General features: G+C 43.6%; 1 protein-coding gene across 1 annotated transcript; it reads right to left on the minus strand.

Annotated features, from left to right (window-relative positions):
- Positions 1–1,696: 1,696 nt before the first annotated feature.
- Positions 1,697–8,678, minus strand: LOC306800657 (nucleoporin NUP42-like). Its single transcript, XM_079302901.1, has 7 exons — positions 8,539–8,678; positions 6,942–7,200; positions 6,185–6,279; positions 5,784–5,860; positions 3,810–3,896; positions 2,610–2,694; positions 1,697–2,470 (listed from the first exon to the last, which is right to left on the minus strand). Exons 1-7 carry the CDS (start codon positions 8,645–8,647, stop codon positions 1,866–1,868), a joined length of 1,317 nt encoding a protein of 438 aa, XP_079159027.1. The 5' UTR covers positions 8,648–8,678; the 3' UTR covers positions 1,697–1,865.
- Positions 8,679–11,578: the final 2,900 nt, after the last annotated feature.

Below are 11,578 nucleotides of genomic sequence, written 5' to 3' on the forward strand. Positions count from 1 at the left end.
AAAAAAACGTATACCAAAAAAACAGTTGCAAAAAGGAGAAGTTAAAAAAAAATTAAAGGATTGTAGCTAATAGAAGTTATTATTTAGCCTACTTTGTGCTTGCCACCAACTTTGATATCAAGTATCCCAAAAGCAGAAAAAAATGAACAGAAGGAAAAAGGAAATACAGGGAAAATATTGGGATAGTTTTCTTTGGTCTTATAAATTGTTGCCTATTTTCTGCAGTTTAGTGAGCCCCCTAGAGTAATACTAGTCCCTTCTTCTCTATCCTATCCTTATCCCTACTTCTGCAGTCAAACACACAGCTTGCTTTTTGCCAGGTAAGTCATATCTCACTGCCACCTTTTCAGATGCTCAGAAGCCCCTTTGTGAAAAAACCAACCCTAGTACCTCAGTAATTTTTTAAAAAGCTTTTAAGGGTGAGAAGATTATTTCGAAAGCAACATTTGATCAAAATTTTTATTTCTTGCCATCGGAATTAGGAATACTTCACTTAATCTTTGTTCATTAATGGCAATATATAAAACTTTAAAATTGCCCTCTTCCTCGAGATCTCTGTGTGTTAGAAGGATGCTTGAGAACAGCTAGCCAGTGGGTGTGTGCAGGAGAACATCCAGATTTTTATGGCCGTACAAATTTTTATTTTTTTCAAAGCAAAATACTTTCTTTTAGAACAGCACATGCTTGCTTTTAAGCCTGGAAAGGTCCTACAGCAGTTTAGCAGCACCAGGCTGCTAAGATGTGTAACCCCTGCAAGTTTCAACTACATCTGCACCGGGCACACACACCAAGAAACCTGGGTGTCCATGAAGGCTGCAGAATATCTACCCCCAGCCTGCCATTCCAGATGTTGCTCCAGGCATTCCCACTGTTTTAGCAAGCCAGTAGCTGATGGACCTGAGGTTGGATACAAGACACAGGTGAAGTTTTACATAGAATCACAAGGTCCGTACAACAACTGATTTAGTTATGTGTATCCTGAAGTAAACTTTGCTTACCTCTTAAAGATGAGATTTGGCATTTATAGACTACTAAGGGGAGGGCCTGGTGAAGAGCAAATATTCTCCTTCCCTGAGTCTAGGACATCCTCTGGAAGATTCCTGACTCCTGTTTCACAGTGTCTTGGCAACAGAATTGATCCCTTAACAGCATGACTTCAGGAGAGGTAATGTTAGTATATGCACCCATCAAGTTTTGAGAACCTGACAACAACCTGACATCATTCACAGCAAGACAGCTTTGCTATTTCACCTAAGCTATTTCACCATAGTAGTTTTGCTATTGCTTGCTAAGTTTCACCTAGGAGGCATCAAAATATCAACCCACCAGCTCCTTCTGGATAGATGCTTTCAGGGCTGCCTTCTCTCAATTATTCCTGCAGGCTTGGTGACCTCAGGCAGAACTACTAACAGCTGAATTGTGTCAACTGGCACAGGGAACTGGCTCCCAGGGGACAGAAGGGTGTAATGTGGCACAGACCACACAGGAGCCATTCCTTTCTCTTGACATACAATCCTCCAATGCTGCACAAACCTTCAAAGAGGCAGAAGAACAGGCTGTCCAACAACAAGGACTTGCACTGCACTTGTCTTTCTAGGGTTCCATTCACAGTTGGCTGTGAATACTTGACTGACTGTTTCTTTTGACACAACATTTTTATACACAGTGTTTCCTCAAAAATTCACAGGACAACAAATAAAAGGAAATGTTCCATTTTATTTTCAACAGTTCATTTCTCAAATGTAAAAAGTTTATCCCACACTAACTAAAAATTATTAAAAAAACACATGTTTACACTTGTAAATTTGTAAGTGCAGGAGACTTGAGAGATGAAGCATAAGTTAACAGTAGCATTTCATTTAATTTCAAAACATGTTACTTCTGAATAAACTTACAAGGTCGAAAGCATTTAAAAGTTCTAGTGGTGGTGGCTTAAGAGGAATCTTTCCAGTTGTGAACTCCTTTGCTTCAAACTGTTGCCACTCTTCAGCTGACAGCTCGCTCTTGGGTGTGAATAACTTCTCTGAGCTGGTGGCTGCAGCAGAGGCTGCGGTGACAGCATGTCCAGAGGCACTGGAGCTCTGTCCAAATAAAGCACTGCTGGAAGGTGAGGCAGAAGAGCCTACGGGGGCACTAAAGGCTCCAAAGGCTGGGAGCACAGGGGTGCCTGCAGAGTTCACAGCAGAAGCACTGCCAAAGCCTGAAAAGGCAGAAGTGCCAAAGCCACCAGCTGTGGCAGCTGCTTTAAAGGAGAAGGAGGCTGCGGATGGAGCGGCCGGGCTGCCAAAGCCACTGGACTGGGGAGCACTAGGAGAGGATGCTGTCCCAAATGCAGGAGGATTTGCAGCAGCAGCAGAAGAGCTGCCAGCAGCAGGGCTGCTCCCAGGTGAGGTTGAACTGATGAGCCTGGAACTGGCTTTGAAGGAGAAACTGCTGGCACTGCTACTGCTGCTGCTGTTGACAGGAAAGCCTGCAAGTAGAGAATTGACAAAAGATATTAGAATGGGTACCCCAGGGATACTGAACCATTGCTGTATTTCAAAGATGGAGCAGCAGCAGCAAACTGCAGCAAATGTTAAAATGTCTTAGCTCTTAGAAGAGGAACTTACTTGACAGCCCAAAGCTTGAGGTTTGCTGGCCTCCCATTCCAAAGACAGGTGCTGGTTGAGTGCTTGTGGTCTTGAAAGCAGAGAGCTGAAAAAATTCCACAGATGTACATGAAAACTAGATTCCAAAACAGAGAATTCTCTCTCTCTCTCTCAGGAACTATTTGAAACAAAAGCAGAGCTGCTCAGTCCCACTGAATCCAACTCAGACCATGCTGGACAGTGATCACTCCTCACAACTGCCTGTTCTTGCACTGCTTTAAGTGCTCTAAGGCCATACACACTCTACTCTGTAAACCCCTCCAGAAATGCAAATCTATTCCTACTGATTGATTTTTGCCTGTCAGTCAGTGAGCTGATCCCCTCTGGGAGCTCTCATTCTCACCTCTTCCTGTTCCAGGCTGTGCTCTGTGACTGTATTTAAGGCACAGCTTTGACTCACTCTGCTCTCTGTCCTTGGCCCATCTGTCTCCTGTGGTAAAGCCCAAATCCTGCTGCTCCACCTTCAGCACTGAACACACCAAGGGCTGGGATCACATTACTCAGCCTTCACTGCACCTCCTGCAGACTGCACTCAACTAGAGCCACTTTCTCTGTCTCCCTGACTATTTCATATGGGCTTTAACGCAAGCATTTGCTTCTGAAAAACCATCTCCCTTCACAAGTGTTTGTCATCTTCCCAGGACCAATGATTCTTGCTATCTTCAAATGCTATCCAAAGGGCTTCTCTCCCACCCATCTCTCAATACTGGCATTGGCCAGATACTCCATTTATCCCAAGGTGTCCTGGAGACAAATTCTGGTCCAGTGTGCTGATCCTCTCTTGGAAGAGCCAACATCAGCACATGGGAGAAAAGGTGTGGTGGGGATTGGTCTCTTCTGGTCATGTACACAACCACATCCCAACCTTAAGCTCTGGTTGCTTTCCTGTGGCTTGCAATGAGAGTATTCCAAGGCTGGCATCCAGCTGCTGCCTTGCTAACACAGAACCATCCCTGTGCATGTTTTTCCCCAGTCAACTGAAGGGGTTTATTATACCACATACAAATCACTAATTTCAGGAGTCCAGGGAATATATCCAGGTGGTACATCACAATTTCCCCATCTCAGAAGTCTTTGTAACCATAATTAACATCTGTGTGAATTACTTCATTAAAAAATAACATCAGGCATATAGAAATGTTGCCATTTGTGAACACTTACCAGAGATGCTTTTGTTGATGCATTTAAAGCTTTCAACTGAACTAGCTGATTTTTCCATTGTAGTGCCAACTTTTGGACAGCATCTATCTGTAAAGGGGTAAATAAAAGCACATTTTTATTACTAAAGACTTAAAAAAAAAAAGGAGTCATCTGGCAACTGAATGGAAAAAAGATACCTAATATAAGAAAAGGAATTTCATTAACTCAGGAAGATTTTTTTCTTTCCTGAAACTTCAACATGAGAATTTTTTAAAAATCTCTTACTCTTGTCCTTAAATCCAGCCTTTTACTTTACATAGGAGTAATATTCAAACAAGTTCTGGAACTTTTCAAATCCAAGTTCTACTTTTTTTCTGAATTAAATGCTTGGGGGAAAAAAATGACACAAGACAAAATATGTAAGTTTTACACATATGAGAACAGACTCTTCAATCTGGTCTTTCCACTTATGCACTCACTAAGCTGAAATCCTAAGATTTACCTTAGCTTCTTCCACATTTTCAGAAAAAAAAAAACCACTTTCAAAATACTGTAATTCAAAACAGTTCAATAGTATCAACCTAAAATAGTTACTTTTGATGAAATCAACTTCCTTAATTTAAATCCACCCCCTTGTGTGATCCATCAGATAACTACACAGAACAGTGCAGCAATAAAGGGTATCTGTGTCTTGACAACTGTGATTTAGTACTAAGCAAAAACCTGAGAAGTCTTCAAACAACCTTTCATGAATTTCTAACCTAAATTTCTTACATTTACACTTAAGTTTAACAACACATCTAATGTGATGCTTGGCCTAATCGAATTTTCCTTAAAACCTAAGCAAGTAAAAAACCTAGTGTCACAAATGTCTACAAAAATGGAATGAGTGATCTTTTGGTAGACAAAATCCTTAATTTTTCAAGAGAGTCTTACATCACAAACATCAATAATTCTTTTGTATCTAGTCACATGCTAGAAGATCATGTTCCTTGGTATCTGTTCTTATACAACAAACTGGAAAATTTAGATTCTGACCCAGTTTAAGAATAGAAACATGGAAAAGACATGCTGTACTTAAACATTTTGTAGGAGAACTGTATCATACAGTTATCATCTATACACTGAGAGTTAGGAAAACTTGCATTTACTGCTTTGATGAGATCACAATTTTTTTAAATTTATTTAAATAGCCATGTATAGTATATTGTTTATGATTTGTTATTTATTATTATTTTGGATAATTATTTTAATTGGGGTTTTTAAAAAGTTAGGAGTCTCCTGCCTCTAAAAATGCAATTCAGGTAAATCTAAACACATGAAGCAAGAGTGGTGACAAAAGCAATTCCTTCTGTAACACAGAACCAAGAAGAAGAGGAAAGACTGCAATGCAATTTGAATTAATTTGTACTTGCATCTATCCAACAGCCTAATTTCTCTCCTGGCACAACGTTAAATTCTGCTAGCTTCCTTGATATTGACAGGACTACAAGGAAGGAATGATACATATACATTGAGAGATGTTTTATGTAAAAACATATGCCTTACTTTCAAATGAGTACATACATATCTGTTTCTAGAAAAGAAGTATCTGCTATTTTCATCATTAATTCCCTACAACAAAGGTATGCAAAAGAACAAGGTCAAATGAACTTGTCCAGTCTTCTATTTAAAGCACCAAATAACTACCTATAACAACCAAACTGACTAACAGCATATAAGGTATTAAACTTCTGAGACAGGATTCAAGTAACTTCTACAAATAACACACAGGAGCAGGGACAAGATTAAGCCAAGGAGTGCCTAGCAGCTATTTTTGCATTCCCTTTGATGCACAGGAATTGAAAACTTTGAATTGAAACCAAAATTGAATTGTGGCATTCTGATCATTTCCTAGAGTTGAGAGATAAATCAATCAAGAGTTGCCACCTGAAGAACAGTAACAAGTCCTGTCCTGAGAGTGTCCACACCAGCCAACATTTTTTAAACACTTACATAATTCCCAATGATATTGTTTGATCTGCTGTCATAGTACTCCAGACGCAGCTCTTCTGGCGAGACATCTGAAAAGCCTGCAAGGACAGGAATAGTCAAAAACCTCCAAAAAATTGAAACTTTTTGATTGATACTTTCAAGGGCCCTCTAGAGTTACAAAGACGTGGACCTTGATGCATGGTCTGCCTTAAGAGAGTTAATAGTCAGAGACAAAAAAGATTCATTACAAAGTGTCAGAGGGTGAGCGTCCAAAATGAATTTGCCACCAGTTAATATTCCTTTCTGTTGTATCACAAGCCAAATCATCACCTTGAAAATGGCTGCACAGAGGTGCAACAGTGTGAGCAAGTCACAGAAACAGCCTTACAGCAGCAATACACAACACTGAAAACTTTACCTACCTGAGACATTTGGCTTTTCTTTCATTGGTGAGTAACATGAAAAAATCCATTGTCCAGAAGATTCCCAAATTTCCATGTCTTTCACTACACTTTCACTAACAAACAAAACAAAATCTCAGATGAAGGTGAAATTGTACAGTCAATACAAAAATGCAAGTAACAACCAATCCAAATAATTGGTTCAAATCCAAATTCAGAGTCAAAAACCTGCTACCACGAAAACCAAGCACGTTCTTAATGTAATCTTAAAAAAACAAAATAAATGGAAAGTGTTTCCAAAACCTTGCTTCTCTAGGAAATCACACTGTCTGCTGCTTCTCAGTATCTGCTCTACAGCTGCAGGTCACTTGTAACTGACTGTAACATGGACCTCTGTGAAACCAATAGTTTTGCTGCAGGCAGAAAGATTCATTGTCTTAAGTGTCAAAAAACCAAGTAATACAATTCATTTTCTTAAAGGGGCTCTGATTTCTTATTTTCAATCACTGAAATCTGTTTCCTTCCTTATCCTCCTGACCACAACTTAAATACCACACCATCTCACTAATACCACAGTTGACTATCTGCCCAGCACAGGTCCCACACAAGGATCACTTCCTCCCATCATTCCAGAGAACCAAATGAAGTGATGCTCTTGTTTCTTCCCGTGCCCCAGCTTTCTCCTCCCAATCCTGTCCTCTGCATTATTTCTAGGAATTCAGCAAGCTTTCAGCCTGCTTACTCTGAATGTTTTCAGTAAGACAGGAATACAACTTACAGAAGCCTCTCCTCTTCATCTTTAGAGCCATCAGCAGCATTTTGACTGCTGGCTAAGGCAGAGAACCTGTTCTGAGAGAAGTCTGCATTTCTGCTGCTGCCGCCTGACGATCCGAAGTCAGAGGAGCCAAAGAATCCTCTTCCATGATCTCTGCTGCCACCCCATGTATCAGACTTGAATGAAGATGGCTGGATAACATTACTGTATCTCTGGTTAGAGGCACCCCATCCTCCTCCTCCTCCTCCTCTTCCGCTAGTAACTTCCAATTTAAAAAACAAACAAAAAAACAAACAACATAAAATTTTAATCATTGAGATCTGAATCAGTATCAACAAAAGTTGTAAGTATAACTAGTCTTACAGTGGCAATAAAAAGTTTGAAATTAATAGTTCTTTTTTTCCTAATGCATTAACCTCATTATTAAGCTATTATTACAGCTTAGCTAGTGAGTAACCCAAAGTAGTTCTCAAGTGCTACTCCTCAAACAGAACAGTTTGGGTTGGAAGGTGCTTTTAAAAGTCATCTAGTTCGATCTCCCCTGTGCCTTAATGAGCAGAGACACCTTCAACTATATCACCATGCCAACAAGTTGCAGCCCTGCAGAAAGACACTGGCTCAATTTTGCTTCGGTTGTTTCATGAAGTAACCACCCCAGCAGAAAAAAAATTAAATTTCACACACCCTAAGTTTGTGTTAAGGCTCCTGCCTCTGTTACTGCAGCAGAGGCTCTGCTCCAGCACAGGGAGCTCCCGAGTTTCGTTCTGAGCCCTTGGACACACCTGTGCCTGTTGTTACAGGCAAACCCCGACCCTCCTTCCCGCAGGAAGGACAAGCGGCTGCAGTGAGCTCCTGCCGTGCCACCACTGCAGCCCTCAGCTCCCTGTCTTGTCCCTTTCCTCCCCAAAGCTCCCAAACTCCCAGAGCCGATGAGAGTGGAAACACCCTTCACTGGGTACAGTACAACACGCAGCTACTGGAAATTTGCTCCTTGCTCACGAGAACAAATTTTTCCAAGCCGTTTTCCTACCGCCTTGCGCCACATCCCGCAGGCACAGAATCGCACGATCAGTTAAGCTGGAAAAGAGCCCTGAGACCATCGAGTTCAGCCTATGACCAAAGAGCACCTTGGTGCTAGACAGGGCACAAGAGCCACATCCAGACTTTCCTTAAACACCTCCAGGGACAGCGACTCCACCGCCTCCCTGGGCAGCCCATTCCTAAGTTTCGTCACCTTTCTATGAATGCCCAACCCAAACCTCCCCTGGGACAGTTTAAGGCTGGGTCTCCTGCCGCTGGTTGCCTGGGAGAAGAAACCGATCCCCGCCGGATACAGCCTCCTTCCAGGCACTTGTAGAGAGCGATAAGCCGCTAAGTCTCCTTTTCTCCGGGCTAAACACCCCCAGCACCCCCCGCCGCTGCTCACAGGATTTGCACTCCAGACCCTTCGCCAGAGCTCAACCCTGCGAGTGCCGAACCAGAGGCTGCACGGCCAGGCCCGGCCGAGACCCGCCCGGCCCGCTCTGCTCGGGAGCCCCCGCCCTGCCCTCCCGTCCCGGCCCGTCCCGGTGCGGTGCGGGTTCCGTGGGTGCCGTGGTACCGTGTGCCGGGGTGGCCCCGGCGCGGCCCGCTCCGCCGCGGGGGTGCTCGTTCCAGCAGCGCTCCCCGAAGCGGCAGTAGCCCCTCAGGAAGAACTGGCAGACGACCATGGCCGCGCCGCCGTCGCGCGGCTCTGACGTGCGCGCGCCGGGAGAGCGAGCGGGGCCGGGCGCCGCCGAGGGGAGAGAGGAGCGTGCACCCACAGGCGATCAAACCGTGCCATGGCTCAGCGACAGGCTGCTGGTAGAGCCAGACACGGATTTGATTTGTGCTGTGCAAACCTTCAGTCTCGGACACAGTAAAACACCCGCCGCTCGGCTGTAGCCGCCCTCAGTGGCATCCGCCCCGTCTCCGCACAGCCTGCGCGGTAAAACCTTTCTCTGCTGTCTTCACGGGGAGGATAAGGAATCGTCAGGGTTGGAAGAGACGTTTAAGATCATCCAGTCCAACCACTAACCCATTCACTACCGCTGTGATCCAGTAAAACACATCACCCAGGTCCAGGTGCCGCTTAAACACCCCCGGGGATGGTGACGCTGTCGGCAAAAATTGGATTCGTTACCCAGTGACAAGCCAAGAATTATGTATCTGAAAGACTGTTTATTTTGGAGTTGCACAAGCACGGGTGCTAGACTGTATTCCACAAACCAAGCACACCAACATTCAAAACTTTTTGCTATTTACACATTTTAGCACACAAAGGAATCGATGTTCATTGGCTACAAGGTACATAGCTCTTTTATTAAGTTGTATTCTGTCTTCTATTGGTTAATTATTCTCTCACTTCTTGTGCCAATTAGTCTGCATGCTCAGTCTTCCTCTTCTTGTGGGCCCGTGGATGTATTGGGTTGTTGGTCCATGAGCCAGTGGTCACAGGTCCCCCTGCCAGAATCACCCTTCACACACTCAGAGCTCAGCACAGCTGCTTAGTTGTTTCCATTAGCTTCTTCCTTATCTTGGGGGGTTCTGCCAAATGTCCTCGTGGCCCATGAATTCTGCATTATTTGTGTCCACTACATCCTTCTTCCCAAGATTTGTTAACCTCCCCCTAGATCAGGTATGAAACATGTCCAGCTCTGAACCTTGAGCATCATTTAGAGCTTGCCAGCTGCTATCTGTTTCAGGGATTAAATCTCCCTTCTTGTTGATTAGGCTTGAAAGTATATAATGATCAAGCATTAAACAACACCCTTTCTTAAGAAATTTGTACCACATACTGCAACAGTGACTCCACCACCTCCCTGGGCAAGCTGTTCCGATGCTTTACCACCCTAACAGAGAAAAACGTTTTTCTAATATCTAACCTGAATCTGCCCTGTCCCAGGTTAAGGCCATTTTCTCTAGTCCTCCCACTGTAGGTACAGTATAGCTTCAGATTGTTGTGTGTATATGGGAGATGTTGACCTGTTGCTGTTTGAAGGGTATAAAAGTGCATGTCTGGCACACAGAGGCTGTGCTACATTCAGAGATTCACCACCCAGCATCCACGTGCACAGCCTAACTAAGGTCTCTGTGCATCAGGCTGTGCAGCCAGGCAAGGAGGGGATTTATCTCAAGTCCTGGGGGCAGTTTTGAGCACCTCAATATAAGAAGGATATAAAACTGTTAGAGAGCAACCAAAGAGGGCAACAAAGATCAAGAAGGACCTGAAGGGAAGATGTATGGGGAGCAGCTAAGGGTACTTGGTCTGTTCAGCCTAAACAAGATGAGACTTGGTTTGCAGTCTACAACCTCTCAGAAAGTAAAGGGACAGGCACTTATCTCTTCCCTGTGGTGGCCACTGACAGGATCTGAGGGAATGGCCTGAAGTTATATTAGGGGAGGTTAGATACTAGAAAAAGGTTCTTCACCTGGAGGGTGGTTGGGCACTGGAGAAATCTCCCCAGGGAAATGGTCACAGCACCAACTTGACAGAGCTCAGGCACGTGGTGTGACTTGGGGATGGAGCTGTGCAGGGCCAGGAGTTGGACTTCAATGATTCTTGTGGGTCCCTTCCAACTCAGAATATTCTATCAAATCTACTCTGTGCGAGTACTCTCTGCTTCTTGCACCCAGTAGAACCCATATTTGGGAATTCTGGGTATCCAGGTGAGATGGCCAAAAACCTTGACTAGACTATCTTCTTCCTCTGGAGAACTGGATGAGGCAGGACTGCAGCATGTACTGGCCAACTGATTGCAGGCTCCATCAAATCCTCTCCAGTACCAAGGTGGTGAGCTACTCAAAGGTGCAATGCTGCAGAGAGACTCAAGTAAGTGCAAAAAGGGGAATAGAATTCAGTTGTAATTGTAATTGTTGTTTATCAGTGTAACCAATCAGAGGGATTGGGGTTGTGTAGCTACTAAAAATCTGGACCTAAGGGTAAAGGAATTTAATGATGGGAACATGCCAATCCACAATTTCTTCCCACAACTGTCTAGGATGCATCCCAAAAAAACTGGAATATGTTTAGGGGAGATCCAGTGACCAAAGATAAAATGAAAAGATATTGTCATCACTGGTGGCCACTTTACAAATTGGAGTATGGGAAAAATGTATCAATGCAGATTATTATTATCTACCAGTGGATGTTGGAAAAGGGAATGAGGTTTTATGTGTGAATGTTAGTTCCCTTCATTCCACACCCCTATAACACCAGGGTGGAGATGGATAAAGAGGATACAGATCAAAATAAACAGCACATGGGAAGTGAGGATTTCAGTCCTGTTGTGGCCTGGACTCAGAGACATACTCAACAGTAGTAAGACAAACAGTGGGGGCAGAGCATCAGCCATTTATTTTCTGAACATGTTCCTTGTACTACTTTTGATATTTGAACTGGAAAGGATCTGTTGGTTCATAATGAGAGAATCCTGAAGGAATGTATCAGCTTTTGGAAACTATCATGCTGACTCACAACACTAATTGGTGGGATATGCAGGCTATATTGAACCCCTCTTTAATGTAGATGAAAAGAGAAAGATACTAGAGAAGGCAAAAGGACAGGAGGCAGGGGTTGTGGGCTCTGAAATAGCCCCCCTTTTGACCTGAATCCAAATGTA

Source organism: Erithacus rubecula, assembly GCF_903797595.1.
Source record: "Erithacus rubecula genome assembly, chromosome: 3".
Taxonomy (NCBI): domain Eukaryota; kingdom Metazoa; phylum Chordata; class Aves; order Passeriformes; family Muscicapidae; genus Erithacus; species Erithacus rubecula.

Coding starts and splice junctions, on each gene's coding strand:
- LOC306800657 (XM_079302901.1), bottom strand. CDS start 8,647: ATGGTCGTCTGCCAGTTCTTCCTGAGGGGCTACTGCCGCTTCGGGGAG. Junction 5,861..6,184: donor AGAAAAGCCAAATGTCTCAG/GTAGGTAAAGTT, acceptor CTGTCCTTGCAG/GCTTTTCAGATGTCTCGCCA. Junction 3,897..5,783: donor ACAATATCATTGGGAATTAT/GTAAGTGTTTAA, acceptor ACCCCTTTACAG/ATAGATGCTGTCCAAAAGTT.